Source organism: Pelodiscus sinensis, chromosome 25 (genome assembly GCF_049634645.1).
Source record: "Pelodiscus sinensis isolate JC-2024 chromosome 25, ASM4963464v1, whole genome shotgun sequence".
NCBI lineage: Eukaryota > Metazoa > Chordata > Testudines > Trionychidae > Pelodiscus > Pelodiscus sinensis.
In genome coordinates this window covers 3,412,683-3,436,553 of record NC_134735.1, presented here as the reverse complement: position 1 = coordinate 3,436,553, position 23,871 = coordinate 3,412,683, and the positions used below count along the sequence as shown (strand labels likewise).

Below are 23,871 nucleotides of genomic sequence, written 5' to 3'. Positions count from 1 at the left end.
GGAATCTCGCATGCTTGGATTTGTGATGACTCTTTTTTTTCCAGATTTTTAATAGGATTGTTTTGTAACAGATGATCTGCCCAGGATGAGATTCAAGTGCCCTTTCTGCACCCATGTGGTGAAGCGAAAAGCGGACCTAAAGCGCCACCTTCGTTGCCATACAGGAGAGCGACCTTATCCCTGTGAGGCATGTGGAAAAAGATTTAGCAGGCTAGACCACCTAAGTAGCCATTTTCGAACAGTATGTATTTGAGACACCGACTGCATGGCTTCATTGCGTGTGTGTACAAGTGTATGTTTTGGAGTACAATGCTGTATGGATGCATCTTATTTTAAGTTATTCAATCTGCCTGGTGTGGTTATGCCAGTTTTCTTAAAGCAATAGTAATTTAAAACAAGATTCTTGTGGTTTTAAAAACATGTTGACTAGAAATGTAATCCTTTTGAAAGGGGATGCATTTCATCCTAGCTTACAGGGCTTGCAAAAGTGCTATGTACAATTTCCGACCTCTGATTGGAGCATACCACTAATATGAGCCCTTTGGAGATGTGTGAATGTCACTTAAAAGGAGCGGAAAAGTAGTTTTTGGCACTCCTGCTGCCACATCAGTTTCTTTGTCTTAAAAAATCACTCTGCACGCGTGTGCGTTCTCTCTCTCCTTGTTGCTACGTAAAAGCAGCATATAAATGAGGAAACAGACCCACTTATTTGACAATACCTAAAGTAAAACTGAAAATACCGACTCTCCTCAAGTGTGAGTACACTAGTAGTTTAGCTCTTTTTAAATATGGGGGTTTGTTTATTTAATTCTTGTTCATTAATTTTAAAAAATACATGAATTTGGGAATAAGGTAAAACTGGTGGGATGCGGTGAAAGGCTGCAATACTTGAGAAAGGAGACATGTCAGCAGAAGGAGGAGAGGAATCTGGCAGGTTGGCTGGAAGACTTAGAGCAGCTACAGGTGTGCCAGTGGCTGGAAGGGGGAGCTGTTGCATGTGTAACAGCTGGGCAAAAAGCTATCCCAGAAGACCACGCTCTTTAGAGAGGGATAAACAGTGCTATGCCAGCACTAGAACCCTTTAGACTTCTTAAGCAATTGCCGCGCTATCATTTTAATAGTGCTTCATGATGCTAATTAAAATCCTAGACTCTTCCTTTTCACGGTTGTCCTTCAGGCCCTTAGCATAGATTAAAAAGACTTACAACAGTCTAATGTACAGCGTGGGGGTTTAAAAGGCTAACTGGGTAACTGGTATCCACACCTTTAATGGGTGAGGCTTACCAGTTCCCATTAACCGACAGGGGCTGGAGCAGCTCCTCTTCCACTCTTGGCAGGGGGCTGCTTCAGCCCCACAGGGCCCACCATAGGCAGGAGCTGCTCCAGCTGGCCGGAGCAGCCCCTGTCTGTGACTGGCCTGGTCCCCCTGTGGCTGGTCACACACTGTGGCTCCCTGGAAACAGGGTTACCTTTTGAAACAACTTCTTACATCCCCAGTACATACCCCAAAAAGTTTACTATGTAAAGACGTAGAGCAGTGGCCGAGGACTAGACACAGTGAGCTTTTTACTTCCTCCTGCTCCCATCCCCTCCAAAAATACAAAGCTACCACTCAAGCTAGAGGATTTCACTAACTGTCTGCTTACCTCGTTTCAGGACAAAGCTAATAGCTTTTCATACACATATGGCATCTCCTCATTGTTGGGAAAGTTATATCTGGAAAAAAAACCTTGTTATTTACACTTAAGGAATTAATCCTACATCCATCTTCATGAATGAACAATTACTTTGTTACCTATTAGATTCATGTTTTGGATCCTGTCAGGTTGAAAATTGTGTCTGTAATCCTAGATCTACAAGCCAGACACAGAAAGATGGAATTAGGTGCTTTCTAACAAAAAACTGTGTTAAAAATGCACACAAGCAATATGTTCTCCCTCTTACAAAATGTACCAGATAAAATTATTATTTGAAAACGAAATACCAAATTATTGAGTGAGCATGGTTCTGTCATGCTACTTAAGTAACAAATCACAATGCTTTATTGCTGTTTTGTTTTGTTTTTAATTCTCAATTATGACACTATTTAGCCAGAATTCAGTTCCTTTGTGGGTGGGGTAGATTTTATGTACGCTGTCTTGATCCTTAACATTAACAATGTAATTTCCCAACCCAGCCTGTCCTTGCAGACAGAATTATAAACTTTAGACTAAGAATTTTTCAAAAAAGGCAAATGCTTTGTAGTACTGAGGTCATAATGTAACGTTTTCGGCTCCCCTGTGAAATCTCCTTTCGTGCTACGCTGTTGGTTTATTTAAATCCGCCTAAATGAATTTCTTTCGTTTTTAAACTTGTGAAGCACCAGCTTTTGTCTGTTTCAACTTCCACAGATTCATCAGGCCTGCAAGCCAATCTGCAGGAAGTGTAAACGCCATGTGACTGAGCTTACAGGGCAAGTGGTCCAAGAGGGGACCAGACGATACAGACTCTGTAACGAGTGTCTGGCTGAAGCGGGCATAGACAGCATCCGCATTGACTTGGATGGCGAACCACAACTTGACTTTCCACAAGACGGGGATAAAGATTCTAGGTGGAATTACAGCGAAGACAACCGGTCGGATGTGGAGATTGTGGAAGATGGATCTACCGACTTGGTCATCCAGCAGGTTGATGACAGTGACGATGAAGCAGAAGAACAGGAAGTAAAGCCAAATATTAGGTAGTTGTGAGTGAACTGAAAATTAGTGAAATGTCCCCTCCTACATTGACTTCCTGTGTCTTGACCATTCGTTCCCAACCAGCCTGTTCTTACTATACAAAGATCTACTTACTACATTGGCTTTTCATGAACTTGTCTAAATTTGCATGCATTTATGGACATGCCACTGAGTCCATTTTGAATTTCATTACTCAAAGTATCAACATTTTGCTCATTAGAATTCATCCTGAGATGGAATAATGGATGAACAATGAATCTGACGTACTAAAATAACTCTTTATAGCAGACGGTGGGTCCCTTTCGCAAACCCTTTTTTCATTGTGGGGAGGGGTAAAAACATTTTAAGACAAATTTCACACTTCATTGTAAATTACCCTATTTTAAAACTTTTCTAGGCATGGCGGTGGGGGGATTATAGCCAGGATCACCTGGTGACAGCACAGTACAAGAAGGTAGCTCAGTGTAGAACATAAGAAAAAATCTTCTTTAAAATCCAGAAATGAGGGTGCCCTTCTATGGAATTTAATAATGTCTTGATATCCAGTTTAGAGAAGCCAGGCAGAGCTTTCAGAAATATTGTATATAAAATGTTTTAGATGTGATAGCGCACATATTGGGAAAAGCACTTTTTTTTTTGTAAAATTTCTTCTTTAAAAAAAAAAAATTAGACCATTCATTCAAGAAATCTTTGCCCAGAAAATAAACAAATGGATACAACTTCTAGTAAATGCATGACAGATCAAGTGATGGCTGACCAAAATCATTCACTCATACCGTTAAATGTTTATTCAGTCTAAAAATCGGGAATACTCCTTCTTCCCATCAGACTTACTCAGTCTTTTGTTAACTGCTGAGGAAAGCAATTTTTATAAAATAATTTAAAAAAATTTTTTTAACTTCTCTAAAGTGCCAAACCGACATGACTGAGAATTGTATGTAATGGAGACAATCTTTTGAGCCACACAGGACTCTGACCAAAAGAGGAACTTTATGTTGCTCAAAAGCTTGTCGCGCTCACCAACAGATGTTTATCCAATAAAAGTTAGTACCTCACCCATCATGAGTGAGGTTTGTTAGTTATAAGAACAGAAACTGCCTTTAGTAATGCTACTTGGAAAGGAAATTCAAAGGCGAAAGGGTTGTTTTAGCCTTCATGCTAGTTCCCCTCTTAAGCCTTCCCTTAAGTTATCAACAATGGTTTCACAGCTAACTAACATGTATACTAGGGATGTAAGCAACTACATGACTATCTGATCAGCATAAGCTTATCGGATTGTCGACTAGTCTCTCAGCTGGTTGCTTCTCCCTCCCCCTTGCTGCCTCTATCAGAGAGAGGCAGCAAGAAGGGGAAGCAGGAGCCGATGCTGGGGGGAGCCGACTTAAAAATCGCTTCCGCCCAGCACCGTCTCCACTGGAGGCAGGAGAGGGCAGAGGGGTAACGGGCACCAGCCGTGAGCTGGGAATCAGCTGATTCCCAGCTCGCACCCAGTCTTAGATGCTGTGCCCCCACTTTTAAAATGTATTAAGAGCTATAAGGCCCTTAATGCATTTAAAAAGCAGAAGTGCAGTGGGGGAGGGACCCGGCGCAATAAACACAAATCAACTGTCCCAGCTTGCGTCTGGTCCCCAGTGCTGCACACCAGCCTTTTAAAGGTATTAAAAGCCTCCTGGCTCTTAATATCTTTAAAAGCCAGCGCCACAATGGGGTTAACTCCTGGGGTCAGGATCTAACCCCTTGCAGCTCCCCTGCTTATCAACTAGTCAATTAGTTCATCAAACTAAATTTAATATCCCTAATGTAAAATTAGTTGGTATTAGTTATGGTCCTAAGCCACTGAATATACAGTGGTCTGTACTCAGTTTGAATTGGTGAGTTAAAAGGTCCACGTAACTTAATGTTCCCAAAGTCATTCAGTTACCAAACAAACCTAGTAATCTTTTCCTGAGCTTTCTCAGTTATAGGAAGCACCAGTGAACAATATGCACTGAAAACAATATTTGCAATTTGTTACTTTGTCTCCAGTTAGAATACAAGAGGTGATAAGTGCCAACCAGAGACTGCTGCAGAAACAAAATAAGCCGCTTTTACTCTCTGATACAGTGAATGAGTTAACCAGCACTGCAAACATGAAACAAACCCATGCATGTTAGACAGAAATAATCTGGAGTTGGATAATTAAAAGATAATTTAACATCATTATTAAAAGCTTCATCCTGCCCTTATGAAAATTACTGATAGAATTTATTTCAATGGGTGCAGGATTGTACATTTCTATTTTCTAGAAGTCTTTCTTGTCTGAATTTTTCTCTGATAGTAAATTGCAGGTTTTATTTCTTTGCACTGTATCAATAAGCATGCTTGCCTGAAGTCTGGATTAATTACAGCAACGTTACAAAAGTGTACTATTATAATCGCTCTACCACTTACATCTTTTAAGAAAGCACTACTTGAAATCCCCTTATGTAAAGCTGCATTATCTTAATTTGATATCTGCATTACCTGAGAGATCAGCTATTTTTTTGGGAGGGGGGAGGGGAAATACTGGTGGCTAGCAGGAATGTTAAATGGAAACCTGACTGAGGCCTTTCTGGAGATCATAGTTTGGGTTCTACATGTCCACGCTGGCAGAGAATGAGTGCAGTCCAGAAGTAGCATAGAATCATAGCATACTAGGACTGGAAGGGACCTGGAGAGGTCATTGAGTCCAGTCCCCTGCCCTCATGGCAGGACCAAGCACCGTCTAGGCCATCCCTAGGTCTAGGGATGAGGATGCTAGGAAGAGGAATACCCTCGTTTACTTTTGCCTGCTTCAGAAACAGTATTAACTTCCTCCAAAGAAAGTTGTCTGTTCTCTCTCATATGGCAGAATGGGATAACCAGGGCTCGACAGTTACTGTAATCTACTCGCCCGTGGCAAGTAGATTACAAGCCGGCGCAGCATGGTCTGCACGTGCCGAACCATGCGGCTGGCGAGCGGGGCTCACCGCCGCTTGGCGAGCCCTGGGGATCCCCATAGGTGAATTCTGACAAGTGAAAGGAGGTTTTAATTTTGGTTATTCCAGATTTTTCCCCTGCTCTCCGTGGTGTACTTATGTTCCTTTTTACGCAGAAATTTGCACAGGAGGTTTGCTCTGAAACTGCACAGAAAACTTTTGAAGTTTTCCGCCTTGACAAAACTCCTGTACTGGCTGGCAGGGGCAAAAAATCCAAACCAAGTTCTTCCTTTTCTGCCAAAACTTTTATTACGAGTAAATACTTTGCAATATAGTCTCTGATCACCCCATACTAACTTTCAGACCTAGCAAAGGAATGTGTATAGAGTGATGGAAGGGTTTCAAGCGGCAATTCACTCAGTAATTGGGGAACAGAAACCTGATTTATAGGTAAGAAGGAAAACAGTTCTGTCACCATAAAATCTCCATGGCAGAGCCCTCTCGGCCACAATATTGGGTGATCGATCACAACAGAGGAGGGGAGGGAGGGTGTTTTAGGACCACCCACGTTACTTGGGTTTCATCCACTGAGGACATCTAGACCAGGAAGGTGGGTTTAAGGTATGCAACTCTAGCTACACAAAATAAGTTGGTTTACCTTAAGCTGAGCATGGCAGTGGCCACACAGTAGGAGGCCAATGGGAGAAAATGCTCCAGTTGGTTTCCCTTACTCTTCGCAGCTTTGAGGAGTACAGGCCTTGCTTAGAGATGGCCTCAGCATTTGATTTATGGGACTTTACTAGATCCACTAAATTGAACACCGGCACGGTGCGTGAAGACGTGGCCCTGGTATCGAGTCTATTGGGCCTGAGGGGGTTTTCTTTTTGGAACGTGGAAATGCTGGTTTGAATCCGGATATCTGATTACGTGAACATTGGTCTATCTCCAGATGCTTCTGAAGAGAGTACAAAACCCCTCTAATGGACAATTACGGAAAAACCTCATGTGAGGGGAAATTTCTTCCTGACATTAGGCAGTTTGTGGCTGGCTATGTCCGGACACACAAGGGTTTGTAGAGTTTTCCACATTTTTTATTTTTATGAGACTATCTCAAGGCAGTGATTTCAACAGGTAAATCATGTTTTGTATTTTAAAGTATCGGTTTTATACTTGTTGCCTTTTTAAATTTGATTTATTGTTCACATTTTTGTACCACAAAACAGGGTAAACAGAAGTGCCTGACGCTGTCATTCATCACTTTACATTCCTTTTATCATGTTCCCTCTGTTCCTTTTTCCAAATGTAAATGGTCCTAATTTTTTAAACATCTCCTCTCATGACGTTCTTTGCATGTTAGATGGGAATGTCCCACCACTCTTCTTCAGAAACCCCTTCCCTTTCTGCACAGAAAATAAAAGCAGGGCCCTGGCTGAGCGAATTGTACTAGAAATGGGGCTGAGAACCTGCTGGCTTCACGGGCCCATTCAATACCAAAAATAACGTATCTGGCAAAAGCTGATTGTATTACTTTCCTCTTGGCACTCTGCCAGACCACAGACAAATCCGCTGACTTCCTGCCCCTTGAAACACCCTACAGAGGCTGCTTACAACTGTTTCATTGACATCCTCTCCGAACAGTCCAGGACCTGACTGGAACGTGGGCGGTCATGCCAAAGGTCAGAGCGATGGCCGTAGCCAGGCCTAGTGGTTAGAGTGGGGCTAAAGGACATGAAGGAAAAGTGGCCGAACTGAGGATGAGTCAGGGCTCAGAAACCAAAGCCTGAGCCAGAGACTTTGTCAGGAACTTAAGGATGGGAAAGAGCAAGAGCGAGCACAGGAAGCCGGATGGAACCCAGCTGCCAGCAGGGAATGTGTGGAGCAGTCGGTAAACTCTGGGTTCAGTAGTAATTAGCTCACCCCCCTCTATCAATTAAGGGGCTCCTGTTTAGGCTCAACTATGTCTAGTGTGTTAGGAGACTTTTCTGACAGTACCTCCCCCACCAAGGGTGCCTTCCAATGGTAGGAAGGCCTTGTCTTTCTGGCGAAAGGTGAGTGTGAGATCCAGAGCACGGACATTCCCTTCTGGTTCCCAAGATCCTTCTTCAAGGCCATCATCCTGCTCTACCAGGTAGTAAAGTTGACCTCAGAGTCACGTAGAATCCAGGATTTCTCAGACTTTATACGCAGCCTAACCCTGAACCTCCCTGCAATGGAGCTGCCAGAGCCGTGGTGTCCAACTCATTCTGAAGCAGTAGCCTGCTACAGTGGCTACCATTGTAGTGAACTAGCCACCTTATTCTGAAAATGTAAATTTTTTGAACCAACTAGCCACACTCCACTGGCCAAAGAGCCACATGTGGCTAGCATGTTGGACACCACAGTGTCCACAGGGAAAGGATTTTCTGGGTAGGGCTTTGGGGAGGAGAGGCATGTGGAAAACGGGGTGGACTTTCAGGGATTTAGACAGCTGGTTTTTTGCATGCTGTCCAGGTGATGTGTCAGTAATCTTGAACAGGCCTAATTTTGATGGTCTAATTTGGCATATGGGTGGGAGGATGAGATTTTTAGCAGACACCCTGGGGAATAAAGTTTAAGTGTTGGTGCAACTTGGTGACAGTCATCAGCATGATGCTTATATGTTTCCTTGGCATCTTCCCAGTTCCTTGAAAATTTGGTGAAGGTGGGAAATGAGAGCTGTTGCAACAAGATGAACTAAATGGAAACAGTGAAAACTTGAATGGCCATACAATGGACTGTGATGGATGGAGATATAGAAGGGAGTTATTTTAAGCAAATTTGGCATATTGCAGGAAAGTGATCTGGCCCTTTTGATGAGAGTTAAGGAAGCTCTGAAGATAATGCTTGAGGATTTGATTCACCTGCTCCATTTGCCTATTGGTTTGCCGATGGCAGGCTGTGTAGGTGAAGAGTTCGATTCCAGGAGGCTGTGCCAAAATCAGCAAGGGTGCATCTACACAGCAGTGTTATTTCTGAATAATGGCTGTTATTCCGATAGGACAATGTGAGCGTCTACACAGCAATGCCATTATTTTGAAATAAATTCGAAATGACAGCTTATTCTGACTTCTGTAAACCTCATTCCATGAGGAATAACAGTGTGATGTAGGGGGGCATCTTGCTGGTTCCTAGGCTTGGGCTGTCTGTCCCCTACTGGCCCTGTCTGTGAGCACGGCCCAGCAAGGGGCCCAGATGCTGTTCTGACTGGGGGGAGGGAAGGAGGTTGGAACAAAGTACGTACGTGGGAGGAGAGAGAGTTAGTCTGGGGCTGGAAACATGATGGAGACAGCCTAGGGAGGGGGCTTGGAGACTAGGGGCTCAGGCACCCGCCTTAAGGGGTCTGTGACATCCTAGTCCCCCTCCTATTGCCACATCACGTCTATGCTGGGCTGTATTCTGGAAAAAAAAAAAATCAATAAACCCCTCTCTATTCTGCTGGCTGGCGGAGACTATTCTGGCTGCTGTGGGGGTGCAGAATCAGGGGAACCCCGACTGCACCGTTACAAACACCTCTTCCAAAATTGCTATTTCAAAATAGCTCCTCTCCAGGGTCATTCAAAGTAATTACTCACCAGTGCTTCCTGGTGCTCTAAATTGAGGTAGCACGTCCACATTCGGGGAGCCTGCCTTGGACTAATTTCAAGGCTTCTCTAGTGTAGAAGCGCTATTTCGAAATAAGCTATTTCAGGGTATTCTTCCAAAATATCCTATTCTGAAATGGCTGTGTCTAGACTGGCAAGTTTTTCCGCAAAATCAGCTGCTTTTGCAGAAAAACTTGCCAGCTGTCTACACTGGCCACTTGAATTTCCGCAAGGACACTGACTTCCTACTGTAAGAAATCAGTGCTTCTTGCGGAAATACTATGCTGCTCCTATTCAGGCAAGAGTCCCTTTTGCGCAAAGCTTTTGTGCAAAAGGGCCAATGTAGACAGCTGAGATTTGTTTTGTGCAAAAAAGCCCCAATCACGAAAATGGCGATCGGGGCTTTTTTGTGCAAAAGCGCATCTAGATTGATACGGACACTTTTCCACAAAAAGTGCTTTTGCGGAAAAGTGTCCGTGCCAATCTAGACGCTCTTTTCCACAAATGCTTTTAAACGGAAAACTTTTCCATTAAAAGCATTTGCAGAAAATCTTGCCAGTCTAGACGTAGCCAAATAAATGTGCAATGTAGACGTGCCCTGAGTGAATTGTGGGTCCTACTCAGGCGCTATTCTAGTTGGCAATCTGTGGAAATGAAAAACATGGTTTAGGAAAGGGGAGTGTCAGGGTGCAGGTCCCCCACCATTCCTCAGTGCCCCCCTGACTATCCTCATCTAGCCCCTCTCAGGGCAAGTTACAGTCCGTGTGGGTTGCTCATCATTGGCACTGGGATTATCTCCGCGGCCCCGCTTACCTAAGCCACGCTGTGATCCGCCTCCAAACCCTGGGCATTGCCTCCGGCCCCTAGCCAGGGGAGTCTTAGCTGGCCTTCTCCTAGCCTTTGCTGGCTATCCCCAGCGGGTCTCCCTCCTGGGAGCTCCTGCTTCCTCCGCAGTCAGCCCCTCATTGGCTTTTTCCTAAGCACTGTGCTTCTCTATATAGCTGCCAGCTGGGCTCTCACTAGCCTAACAGCTTCAGCTGGCCTCTCTGTTCCCAGCCCCGGCTCAGGGCCTGAGTCTTGGTCTTAAAGGGCCAGTGCAGGGCAGGCACCCTGTCACAGGGAGTCTTTTTCTTTAATGGTGGAGATAGTGGGGAAAAAAGTACCATCTGAGTGAAAAGATCAACTGCTACTAGGATGATGGTGTATCGTGGCAAGCAAGGTGGTTGTATAATCAAGTCCACCAAAATATATGATGCACCAGGGGTGAGTTGGGTGGGCATCAGCTAGAGCAGAACAAGCAGTTGACGTGGGAACTTGCTCTGATAACAGGTTCCTAGTGCTGCCTCTCTTTTCCCCCCACCCCCAACTCACCCTTGGCCATCAGAAACTTTGCACCACCATGTTGTGAGTTCTGGCAGGACAGCCGCTAGTACACCCTGGCAGATTCTCCATACTCCTGAGCTGACCTTCTGAAATGTAAAAGCACCACTCGTGATACAGGAGTAAACCATCCTGCCCAAGGAAGTCCAAGCTGAACAGGGTCACAGAGGTATTAAGTATGTGACAGATTTTGGCCACTTGCTGCTCTTTTGGGAGTAGTGACTGAATAAGGGACAGCACGCTCTGACTGTGATTCCACAAAATTAGCTGATCCTAGAATAGTGACTTGAGAAGCAGAGTTCAGATTGGTGTATTTGTCCTTGGGAGAAAAGGGCATTTGCTTTCCCATTGTGTGACCCAGGGCGGTAGGTGATAATGAAATCAAACCTGGTAAAGGCAGCCAACAGATCTGCCACTAAGATTATGGGCCATTCAAAGGTACTCTAAGTTCTTTGAATCTATAGGGACCTGGACTGCCACCACGCCCCCCTAAATCAGATCTTAATTCTTAAAATGCTGGTTTAATGGCAAGCAGCTCTTTGTCCCAGATATCATTTTCTCAGCAATAGTTCATGGGAATAATAGACACAAAGATGGTAGTTGGGGGAGGGGCACATTTTGCAAAAGCACAGCCCTGATTGTGAAGTTTGAAGTATCTGTTTCCTCAGTAAAAGACTTGGCAGAGTCTGAATGCCCCATAACAGGCACTGAACGAAAGCTTTATTTCGCTGATTGAAGGCTGATCGTATCTCTGCCAACCAGACAAAACGAAGCTGTTTTGGAGGAGTGCAGTTATCAGCGACACTAGCTAGGAAAATCCTGAAGTGCCAGCAAAAAATTGGCAAATCCAAGAAACTGCTAAACTCCCTTGACATCCTTTCAGCGTTCCACGTAGTGAGGGCATACACTTTCCCCAGGCTGTCTTGATAGGCCCTGTCATTCCTTTGTCCCAGTTTGAAAGTCCCACCTACATTCCTACTGGTCACTCTACCTGGCTAGGTGTAGTTAACCCCTTAATCCCCAGGCTGCTGGCTAACCCTCATAATCATGACAGGCCCCCTTGGAGAAATGTAACTGAGGCAATTGATAGTGTCCTTGTCAAATTCACATTTCTTCAGTGTGGCATAGAAATCATTCTGGTGAAGTAGGAGAAGGCAAATGTATTGCCTTCCCGGGGGGGGGGGGGGGGCGCTGTGTGCTCCCGGCTCCCGGGATGTGTGGGTGTGTGTGTGTGTTTCTGATTTTTGGAGACTAGTGGAATCTAAATAACAAAATGGAACCAGCATGTCCCAGAAAATTTTGTTCACAAAATGCTGAAATGTAGCCAGAGTGTTACACACCCCAAAGGAGATACAGATAGACAGACATAAAAATACAAAAAGGTCTACATTAAGTGTGAAGTGCTGTCTTCCATTTAGCAATGGCTGCTAAGGGTCAGAGTTCCACAGCAAGCCTGGTGACTTCAATATGTTTCTTACAAACTATAACAGTGACTGCTGGGATTCCAGCTGAGGTGAAGCATTAAAAAAGAGAATCGGGCATCAATTTTTTTATATCTGAGGAAGATTGACAGTGAACTACTACTACTGGAACACTACAAAGGAAGTACCCATTTGCTAAACCAAAATTATGGACAGAAGAAAAATGATCTTTTTATAATTCGAGCAAGAAGTGTACAGCTGTGAACTCAAAACTTCCAAATCTCATCTACTACATGAAGTTTCTTTCCTCCCCTCTGCATTTCCACTAAGAGTTTATGGGTCTTTTTTTAAAGGATGTATGCATGTTAATTGTCCACACTTCACTCTATGCAACTGCAAAACTGGGACTAATTGTTATGCTAATACGCAGAGGCTTTTACACCACATTACTTTGCCAGTATTGTTTTTTAAAGAAAAATACCCAGAATCAAACTAGCTACTGGGGCTACATCTAAACTACACCCCTCTGCCGGCAGAGGGATGTAAATTAGATGTTTCAAAAGTGCAAACGAAGTTAAATATCCCACGCCTCATTTGCATAATCACGTCCTGGTGCTTTTCAAATAAGCACCATTTCAAAACTGAAATCATAGTTTAGATGCAGTTTTTCCGACAACGGGGCGATTTTTCGAAAGATGCTGTACTCCTCATTTTTTGAGAACTAGTCACACTGGAAAGACAAAGTAAAAAAATTTTCTTCTTTACATCACGTAGTGTTTTTACTTGATTAAAAAAATCCGGACAAGCCGCCACCAAGAAAGCTGTCAGGCTTGGAAGGCCAAAGGCCTAACGTTGGTTTTCTCGGTTCATCTTGTTGCATGGTCAATGCAAACAGCAGCGAAGGACACAGCAGCTTCCCCCTTGGCTCCCCTTAGCTGAAGAACAGGGGGCACCCCTTCAAAGGCTTGATTTGTCGATTAAGGCTGCAGCAGGCCGGCTACTAATTGCTTTGGGGGCGCCCCCTCATACTTCCGCTATTAGGGCTTGCTGGGTTCACACCCCTGCGTGGAAGCTCAGGCTTCCTCGTTCACACCAGACCCAGGAGCCCGTATATCGACCGCAGGTTTTCTCCTCCTCACCCCAGAAAGCTTCCTTGGCTACACCCTGAGTTTGGCCCAAGCCTAGCGGGGCACAGCGACATCAGCTGCTGCGGGGGGGGGGGGGGGAGACCTGGCGAGCCTGAGCAGAGACAGCGGGCTGAGGGGGACGCCGGTGCGTTACCCCTTTGTGTCCCCAGCCCTGGGGCCGGGCGGCTCCGTCTCTGTCCCACGCCCATCGCGGTGAAGGGACACATAGCCCCGGGAAGCCCTGCACCCACCCGCCGCTCTGCAGCCAGTAAGCTCGCTGGGCGCCGCGGGGGTGCCGGGAGCCCCAGCCCGGAGCGAGCTGGCGGCCGCGTCCCCCGGGACCTCCGTGGGCGCCATGGGCGGGCTGGGCACCGCGGGTCCCGGGCGGAGCTGGAGGGATGCAGCTGCCCCGGCCTGGCCGGCCCCTCTCGGGCGCTGGGAGACGGGCCCCGCTGCTCTGGGGTTGCTGGGGCGGGAGCAGCGCCCGCAGGGCGTCCTGGACTCCGGAGGGTGACAGGGGCCCGGTCACACGGGGCGTGCTGCGGAGTCCGCTGCGGTTCGTGCAGGGCTGCTCCTGCAGGGGGATGGAGGAGCTTTTTTGAGAAAGGGGGTTGCTGAGCCATAGAAAAATCAGGCCGGGCCCGCCCACAAGAACAAAAAAACCCCCAAACAAATAAACACAAAACCCAAACAAAAACAACAAAACAACGTCTGACATGGCCCTGGACTGAGCAAGAGAAAGACTCTCCCCCCATTCCCCTCCCACACCAGAGCCTGCGGGGCCCAGGCACCTAGATTGTGTCTGCTCCAGCTCCAGTAAGGATGGTGGGGGTGATGGAGTGCCAGTACAGGCTCCCCACTGATAGCGGGCCAAGCCCTGAACCTTGGGGGCCGGATCCAGGAAAGTCAGGGGCCACATCCAGCCTAGGCCTTAGGGTCTCTACTCCTGATCTAGGGAGCCCTCTCAGCCTTGAACATTACGACCCTACTCTCTGTCAAAGGGCTGGTTCTTCTAGGCAGTTGCTGAATCTGAAAGCTTTTTTTTTTTTTTTTTTTTTTTTTTTTTTTTAAAGCTTTCATTGAGTTTTGCTCAGTGGTAGGGCTATGCATGCACAGAGCTGGCTGCTGGAACTGAAGCATTGCATCTGTCAAAATAGTCTAATGTCTCTTCTGGATGCTTTCTGTGCATCCTTTTATTAAAGAGCAAAATGTTTTTTGAAATTGTTCAGCAGCTTTGGTTTGTAGATAAGACTGTCAAGATGGCAATTATTCTTTGTTTTCTAGCAATACTTCCCGTTTACCTTCTTTCCGGAATGGAGATTTCTTCCCATCAGTTTCATCTCCTGCAGCAACTCAACAAGCAGCGCGAGCAAGACTTGTTCTGTGACTGCTGTATCCTGGTGGAGGGGAAGGTCTTCAAAGCCCATCGCAATGTGCTGTTTGCCAGCAGTGGCTTTTTCAAAATGCGCCTTTCCCAGAGCTCAAGAGAGACAAGTCAGCCAACGACAGCTACTTTTGAGGTCTTCTCTCCTGCCACCTTCACAGTTATTCTGGACTTTGTTTATTCAGGCAAATTGTCTCTCACGGGTCAAAATGTGATTGAAGTGATGTCAGCTGCTAGTTATCTGCAGATGACAGATTTTCTTAGCATGTGTAAGACATTTATTAAATCCTCACTGGAGATTAATGAAAAGGAGGAGGAACACTATTTCACCCTCTCGGCCACCACAGTCAACAGTGGATTTGACTGCCCACCTTCTAATAAGTCAAGAAGGAAAGCTAAAAGCAACCCCATCCGCTTTCATTTAAGTGCAGATCAAAAGGCAGGCATGGTGAACGAACATTCCTGGAGTGATAACAGCAACCATTCATCTTCACAAATGATTGTCCAACAGCAAGAAACACAATTATCTAACAGAGGCCAAAGGCTTGGCTCAGTGAAAAAGCGCCAACGGCGCCTAGGAAAGTCTCAGCACCATGGCTTTCTGAAATATAACTCAAACACACCTGATGAGGCCAGTGAAAGTTGCAATGCGTTGGAGAGGAACCATATTTCTGAAGATGAAGAGCAAATTCAGTTTGAGATCAAGAACAACATTGCTGATACTGGGTACCGATGTGATCAAGAATCAAAAGCGATACCAAAGAAATGGTCAGTTGCTCAGCTGGAATTTTCAAGAACTTCTCCTGTGAATATGGATTTAAAAGCAGATGAACTGTATTACTCTGTGCCCTCAATTCTAGGGGTAATGGGTGTTTGGAATGAAGGTAATTGTAGATATCATTTTATAAAGTTTCCATCTTTGTACTTTTCTCAGGGTTCACTTGGAAAAGATTCTGAGCATCAGCAGAGCTTTACTTTAAGCTTCATTACCATTTCTTAATATAGTATAACACCTAAGGAATTAGGAGTGAGTTGCAATATAGTCTAGTGGGTGGGCCAGAAGACTGATGCTAGATCTTCAGCTGGTTTGACTTCAGCAGAGCTATAAGACAGTTTACAATGTGCATGGTTTCATGGTTATGTACCCATAGCACATAAGAGCCATACTGGGTCAGAGCAAAGGTCGATCCAGCTCAGTATCTTGTCTTCGACCGTAGTCAATACCAGATGACTCACAGGGAGTGAACAGAACACATTTACCCTGTTACCCATTTCCAGCCTCTGACAAACAGAGGCTAGCACCACCATCCCTGCCCATCATGGCTAACAGCCATCAATGGACCTCTCCTCCATTAATTTAACAGGGTTCAAAAAAGAACTAGATAAAGTCCTGGTCTTCACACAAGTGGCATCCTCTGCCAAGGAGTTCCACAGGTTGACTGTGCCCTGCATGAAGAAAAACTTCCTTTGGCTTGTTTTAAACCTGCTACCTATTGATTTCATTTGGTGAGCCCTAGTTCTTATGTTATGGGAACAAGTAAATAACTTTTCCTTATTCACTTTCTCCACACCTGTCATGATTTTATAGACCTCTAGCATATTTCCCCTCCCCCCTTAGTCTCCTCTTTTCTAAGTTGAAAAAAAAATCAGTCTTATTAATCTCTCTTCATATGGCAGCTGTTTCAAACACTTAATTTTTGTTGCTCTTTTCTGAACCTTTTAGCACAGGGGCCTCAATTGCTGTATTATGTGCTACTGTAATAGCTTATGTATTTAAGTTATTACACATAGCCTCTTCATGTACTTACACATGAGTAATCTTATTGACATCAGAGATACAGTTTAGGTGCATAAGTGTTTGCAGGATTGGTTCAAGGAGGTTTATCATGTGCAATAAAAGGTAATAACAAGTAGAAGAAAGCAAACACATTAACAGCAATTTGCACAAATAGCATGGATTATCCACATTGTGTGAAATAAAATATTTAAATAATAAACATTTGAAGTCCGGACTCATTTATATTGCATGCATGTCAGAAATTTTGCAATTCACAGCATTATGCTTTTGAAGAACTGGAAAAACTACCAAAATTTTTGAAGAGTTTCAGTGGGTAGCCAAGTTAGTCTGTTACAGAAAATACAACAACAAATGATCTGGTAGCACTTTATAGACTAACAAAACATGTAGATGGTATCATGAGCTTTTGTGGGCACAGCCCACTTCTTCAGATGACCGGAGTTATGAGTAGGGGATATGAAAACTCGGAATAAATAGGAGAAAGGAAGGGGGGAGAGGGTAAGAGAAAGATACGCTGTTTCCCACCCCCCTTCTGTTTACTGGAGAATGGGTGTTAGACCAAAGCAGATAAAAATCAGTCAGTAGATAGATTGCTAAGGCAGGAAGGATACCATTCAGAAAGCTGTTAGCACCTCAGTGATAAAGTCCCCAGCATCCCAAATCTCGATTAAGCCCAGTAGCATGTGAATTGAATTTGTGTATGTAATGTAATTCCAGGCTTTCCCTGTGTATTGGGCTTGAGGAGCTGGCCTGTGACAAGACCGCCAATGAATTAGGGTGCGGGAAATGTCTTAAACATTAGTCAAATAGGAGATGGAAGAGTTTTATATATTCATGTGTACAATATTGAAAAGTATTCACAAATTGAGAAATAAAAATAAGTTGATTTAGAAAATACTAATGGGACCCTGGAGACCAAAAGTCCATCTGAATGGCTGTGGTTGTAAGAGAGCTGTGATAGGCTTTGATCTGAGACTTACAGTCTCCTATAGACAACCACCTAACCTCAAGATGATTCTTACCAACCACCACAGGACATACCACACTAATACCAACCCTGGTACCTTCCCTTGCAACAAACCCCGTTGCCAGCTTTGTCCACATATTCATTCTGCTGATACCATTATTGGACCTAACCAAGTGAGTTATAAGATCAAGAACACATATTCCTGCGCATCCAGAAATATAATCTATGCTATCATGTGCCGAAAGTGTCCGTCTGCTATGTACATTGGACAAACATCTCAGACACTTCGCCAAAGGATTAATGCCCACAAAACAGATATCAGACAAGATCACAAAGAGAAAACAGTTTCTTGCCACTTTAACCAGAAAGGACACTCTCTAAATGACTTAGCCACCTGCATTCTGCTACAAAGACCTTTTACATCTGCACTTGAAAGGGAATCCTCTGAACTGTCATTCATGTTAAAATTCGACACTTGCCAACAAGGACTTAACAAGAATTTGAACTATCTCACCCATTACCAAGACAGTTTCCCCAATTATCACCTCTAATACCATTAACTCACAAACATCCCACTCTCCCTACCTTTAATATCAGCAATTCACAGACACTTACCTTCCTTCCTCCCCCCCCCCCGCATCCCCCTTCTGTTCTGCAATGTGATTTGTCCTTTTCATATTTGTTCATTTTTTTAATTGTATCCTTTGGTATATATGGTTGTGACTACTTTCTTCCACTATTTGATCTGAGGAAGTGGGTCTGGCCCACGAAAGCTCATCATCTAATAAACCATCTTGTTAGTCTTTAAAGTGCTACATTGTCCTGCATTTTGCTTCAACTACCCCAGACTAACACGGCTACATTTCTATCACCAGTCATGTTTTGGGTTCTTTGCTTGCTTAAAGTGACATTTTAATCACATTACCTTCCCCATCTTAATGACTTAACCAACCATACAATGGAGGTGCTAATTGTTCTTATCAGCCTCTTGTAACTACCTGAACAATCTATTCACTGTCTTTTCTCCTCTCCCACTTGCTTCCCTTATTTATTCTTGGATCTGGACTTTTAATACTACAGTCATCTGAAGAAGTGGGTTGTGCCCACGAAAGCTCATGATACCATCTACATGTTTTGTTAGTCTTTAAGGTGCTATTAGACTATTCGTTGTTTTTTAAGTTTTTGTTGAAGAAAAGTTAGCTTTTCCCATAATCTAAGGAAGAGACTTAATGTTTACCTAATTAATAGGATTTTCTCTGTAACAGATGATCTACCCAAGGTGAGATTCAAGTGTCCCTTCTGCACTCATACTGTGAAACGAAGAGCGGACATGAAGCGGCACCTTCGATGTCACACAGGCGAACGACCTTACCCGTGTGAGGCATGTGGGAAAAAATTCACAAGATTAGAGCATCTACGTAGCCATTTCCAAACAGTATGTTGTTTGACTAAAGATTGGCTTTCTTGAAAAATGAAATTATGTTGGCAACAGCGGTTTATTATCCTGAACTAGCCAATCACTCTTCTTACTGCTCTTCAGTGGCCTATAAAATAATTTAGTTGTCTCACTTATCTTAGTTTCTAAACTGAGACGAGCGTCTACATCAGAACACTCCCTATCAAATTTACCATTAAAATTAGCTCCTTTGATTGTAGCATAACCATGGCTTTTATATTAACGAGAGACCATAGAGCTGGAATTTCTCTTTTAACCCTACATTTTAAGATGGATGAGACCTTTTGGCATCATGAAAATAAACTTGTGCCACACCTGGTATGTACCTATATGACTTCATACTCAAAACATATGGACTTCCTTTTCAGTGAAGACAACTACCTTTTACATGTAAAAGTACTACAATTTAGAAATAACTATGGTGGCATAGCATAGCATTTTCTTTAAAAAAAAAGAAAAGAAAAGAAAAAAAAGGAATGTAGTATTTAAGAGAAAAGGCTTTAATAAAAAGCCAAAGGACAGTTTAAAAAATGGTCTTCAAATGACAGATTTGAGTTGTGGAGAACAAGTCAGCCACAAATTCAAAGTAGCTGGCAAAAGCTAGCTTTTCATCTAACGCTAGTTCATGATCCAATATATTTGTACTATAGATTTTATTTTTTAAAAAATAAGTGCAGTTTTGTTGGTTCTTACTATAGAAGTTTCATGTTTTATAATCCATCCCCTTACTTATTTTTATGGCAATTAATGAATTTCTCAGTTTATAAAAAATGATAATATCTAAAGAAAAATATAATTCTATTAGCCCTTCTTTGGATGGGAAGCTAATATTTTCTATTTTCCACCTCTCTAGATACATCAAGCAGGCAAACTAATCTGCAGAAAGTGCAAGAATCACGTCACTGACCTAACAGGACATGTGGTTCAACAAGGAACAAGGCGCTACAGACTATGTAATGACTGTTTAGCTGAAGCAGGTATTGAAAGCAGTCGTGATGACTTAGACACAGAACATCCTCTTACTATCTCTGTAGGAGACAACATTTCTGGGTGGCCATTGGATGAAGAGCCCAGATCAGATGTAGAGATGGAGGAGGAGCCTGATAAATTTGTCATCCAACAAGTCAGTGATGATCACACAGCTGAGACAGAAGGAAAAAGTGAAACAAATCTTAGATAGCTGGATTTGGAGCAAAATCTACAAGTGCTCATCTCATCAATGACTTACTACAGCTTGCCAATTAAAAGACCATGATCTGTAAGTTGAACCTCTCTGGTCCAGCAGCATCCATGGTCCACTTATCAAGGATGTGGTCAAGTTTCCTGTAGGCCCATAAAGTTTGTTTACAGCCACCAGTCCTGGCTCTCAGTGCTCTGTGCTGTTATTTAGCTCTGATTTACCCCTAAATGTGTCCTAAGAGTCCAGTAAGCAGTGGCAGTGTTGCTAATGCTGCCAGACAATATTGACCTCCTGTGATTCAGCAAATTCTCTGGTGCTGGACTAGAGAGGTTCAACATGTACTTAGTTTATCATAACAGATCCTTTTTAATAAGGCTGTAGGCCCGATTTTGCTCCCATACAATCTAGTGTGCACAGTTACATTCCATTGTGTCCACAGAAATTTCTAACTACTTTTTTCCTATAATGTAAAGACCTTTGAAAATTGTCCAGAAACAATGGAATCTCTAGAGAGCTATTAAAGTAATTTATTTTATGATAAATCAAGACCACCTTAAAGTTCCTGTTCAGATGAAAGCATGAATCATTTTCCTTCATTTCAAACCCTTTGTTAGAACTAAGTTGTTTAAGATGTTCCAGTAATCTAAAGGTATTTCTTAATGTTCTGCCTATGTATATGAAAAAATACATACTATATCAGCTGCAAAGCAAGAACTACTGAGTCAGTTACTATGAAAAAAAATCTTAATGCCAGTAGCTATCATATATTTTTGAAAATACTGTATTTAATCTATATATAAATACTTATGAAAAATTTACATTTGATATTTATAAATAAACTTAAAAAACTAATTAGAATTTGACTAATCTGTTTACTAGAGTAGTATTGTCTCAAAAAATGCTACCCTTTATTGGTTAAAAGAAAAGGCATGTTAAAGAATCTCTATAGAGTAGGTTACTGAACGGAACAGCTACAGTTGGAGAGTGAGTTTGCATATGCAAATGAACAGAGTTCACACTGAGGCTTTTTAATTTAGACTAACAGACTAATGCTAAAAGTGCAATCTTTACAAAGTTTTCTTTTGTTATTTAAAAAACATTGTTCGGGACTTGCATTCGACTGCTAGATAAAGGGGGCTGGTTAAGAGCATTATAGGGGAGATATTGAGGTGTCTAAGATTCAGGAACACAAGTCCTACTTTCAACTGGACTTGACATAAATCCTCCAGGTATTTTTTGAAGTCTTTCCTGTTTTCAGTGTAGAGATGACCAAAGGCCATTGGGCCCTCAAAACCCAAACCATATATTAAGTAAGTGACAAGTGAGACTGAGAGCTAAAACATACAAATTCATACAAATACTGGCTTACCATTGCCTTGGCTAGTTCACCCTTGCCTTGGACCTGCACCACTCTCAAAGCAGCCAGCAAACTCCCTCCATCCCTAGCCCTGTTGTGCCCCTCTCCCCGTTCTGTGGGGACAGAGAACAGGGTGGGAGGGGGGTACCCTGACATCAGCTCCCTTCCCTGCTTTGCACAGCAAGCAGGAGCTCGGGGAGGGAAGGGGGGCAGCTCCAATGGGGTGAGCTGCCTTGAGGGCCTAGGATGGAAATTGGCCCAGTTCATCTCAGACAGCTGCATCTTTTGGCTTCCCTCTTATGCTAGAAGCTCTCCTAAACAACCGCTCTGGCTCGGCAACGTCCAGTCAGAGTTGGCCCCGCCCTGTCCTGCTGAGGGCCCGTTTCCCTCATGTCCCAGGCCTGTTTCTCCTCCTCCCCCACCACGCGCCTACACTGAAATGACACCCTCGCTCCGCTTGCAGTCATCAGTTCAACTAGGTCTCTCATGCTCTCTCCTTCCCCCTCCCCCAGGGGATACGCAGCAGTGGGGGCAGGCCTCTGGGCCAAACCAGTCAGAGGTTCAGTCCAAGATACACCAGCAGATCTCGAGCTATTGCTTGGTGACCACTGCTCTAATTAGCCCACTGCCTTTTCCCTGGGCACCCCCTCCAGCTCAGATACGATCAGACAGATTGCACCCCTAGTTCCAGCAGCTGTGTGTGTGGCTGCACCCCCTGGCTTGGATTGCCATCATACAAGGGTTTAGAGTTTTGTTCAATGGCTTTCAGAAGACACCCCTCCCCTCAATAAATTGTTCCAGCACCACTGGTCTTGCCCCATTCTCACCGCTAGCCCCCTCATGGGTCAGGCCTTGCCCCTCTGCCCTCCCCGCCCTCCAGCCTCCCTACAGGGCCCCTTCACCTCAGGCTGCTCTGCCGCTTCAGTTTCCCTCATGCCAGGGGCTGCACCCCTCATGCCTGCAATGGGCCCGGCCCCACCTGAAACTCCTCCAGGCGCCAGGGTAACGGAACGTGACCCATCCGAGGCAGCTCTTGTGACAGAATCCCAACCTGACCTGCCATTGGCTGAACACAGCCACCCGACAGCCAATGGGAAGTTGGGCTAACTAACCCCCTTCCCCCCCCCCCAACCTGCAATAAGTTAATTAAGCTGGCTGACTGCCAGGCATTTGGGCCAAAAAGAACATCTTCCTGACCAGCTGCCTTCAGGGGGCTTCCTGCCAGCGTCACACTGATTCCACACTGCTACTAGCTGGTTTTGCCCAATGGGGTGAGCTGCCTCGAGGGCCTAGCATGGAAATTGTCCCAGTTCATCTCAGACAGCTGCATCTTCTGGCTTCCCTCTTATGCTAGAAGCTTTCCTAAACAACCGCTCTGGCTCCGCCCTGTGCTGCTGAGGGCTGGCTTCCCTCATGCCCCAGGCCTGTTTCTCCTCCTCCTCCATCCGAGTACACTGAAATGACACCCTCGCTCCACTTGCAGTCATCAATTCAAGTAGGCCTCACATGCTCTCGTTCCCCCTCCCCCAAAAGAAACCCCAGTGCAGCCAGTTCTGGGGTGGAAGGCAGCAGTAAGCAGCCAGCGAGCCCACTCAACCTACATCTTGCAACAACCGAGAGAGGGGTATTTTAGCCAATATGCCATTACCCATGTACAACGCAGCTGCAAGGGCTCAAATGGAGGGAGGGAGAGGGAAATTGGTGGTGGTATTTGCCATGTTCCAACTGCAAAACTAACCCTGCATCACCTCCAGGAGACTCCACCCTCAGTAGCTTGTGCAGGTGTTCAAAATAAAACAAGTTACATCAACTTCATTATGCACCATATAACTAAAAGTAAAGAGGTTCTTAAATGGACAAGTGTACAGAGAAAGGACTGTAATACAACCAGTTCCTCTGCTTAAGTTGGTCTTAAATGAAGTATTTTAAAAGAAAGCTGCTTAAAGCATGCAGCCCCTTCTATCCTTCATAGTTGTTTTCTCAAACTACAGTGGAAGAAGGAAAGGACACAGTATTAACCCTTTCTTAGTTTTAGTACAAATTCTTCCTCCTTTTTAAGGTAGTGCACAGTGGGGTCTGGACATGAGCCAAACTTAAAGACATATGCAGATGAGGGGTTACTGACACCTGACTGCAATTTGCCCTTCCCTCTTTCACATTCCCTATGCAGATAAAGGAGACCGGTAAGCTGCCATTCGTTTTGAAAGATGCTAGTCGGCCCACATGGATCCCCATATATAACACTCAAACAGCAAAGAACTATCACTCCTACAGTTAACTTGTACACATCTTTGAAAGAACAAGGCGTCCTGTGGCACCTTAAAGATTAACAGATTTATCTGGGCATAAGGTTTGTACATATGACAGCTGATGCCAAAATAAATCTGTTAAGGTGCCACAGGACTCCTCATTGTTTTTGCAGACACAGACTAACACGGAGACTTGTCACTGCTTTGAAAGATAAAGGCTGTGTCTAGACTGCATCCCTTTTACGGAAAAGGGATGCAAATTAGACACATCGCAATTGCAAATGAAGCGGGGATTTAAAT

General features: G+C 44.2%; 2 protein-coding genes and 1 long non-coding RNA gene across 7 annotated transcripts in view; 2 read left to right on the top strand and 1 right to left on the bottom strand.

The window, feature by feature from the left end:
* Positions 1-6,825, top strand: part of LOC102444818 (zinc finger and BTB domain-containing protein 8A) — a 14,907-nt gene extending 8,082 nt beyond the window's left edge. The window contains exons 3-4 of the mRNA XM_075908967.1: positions 72-241; positions 2,391-6,825. Of these exons, the coding sequence (XP_075765082.1) occupies positions 72-241; positions 2,391-2,723 (503 nt within the window). The 3' untranslated portion in view covers positions 2,724-6,825. The remainder of the gene's footprint in view (positions 1-71; positions 242-2,390) is intronic.
* On the bottom strand, positions 42-23,871 carry LOC112544868 (uncharacterized). 4 transcript variants are annotated; one of them, XR_012897635.1, is made up of 5 exons: positions 22,225-23,871; positions 19,693-19,927; positions 1,796-1,853; positions 1,647-1,716; positions 42-180 (listed from the first exon to the last, which is right to left on the bottom strand). It is a non-coding gene; the product is annotated as an uncharacterized LOC112544868 (long non-coding RNA). The 4 variants fall into 4 exon arrangements; XR_003088199.2 differs by having other exon boundaries at positions 19,809-19,927; XR_003088198.2 differs by lacking the exon at positions 1,796-1,853.
* On the top strand, positions 14,450-20,511 carry LOC102444596 (zinc finger and BTB domain-containing protein 8A-like). 2 transcript variants are annotated; one of them, XM_075908971.1, is made up of 3 exons: positions 14,450-15,448; positions 18,595-18,712; positions 19,809-20,511. In XM_075908971.1, exons 1-3 carry the CDS (start codon positions 14,494-14,496, stop codon positions 19,963-19,965), a joined length of 1,230 nt encoding a protein of 409 aa, XP_075765086.1. In that variant the 5' UTR covers positions 14,450-14,493; the 3' UTR covers positions 19,966-20,511. The 2 variants fall into 2 exon arrangements, with proteins under 2 accessions (XP_075765086.1, XP_014426211.3); XM_014570725.3 differs by having other exon boundaries at positions 18,595-18,764; positions 19,639-20,511.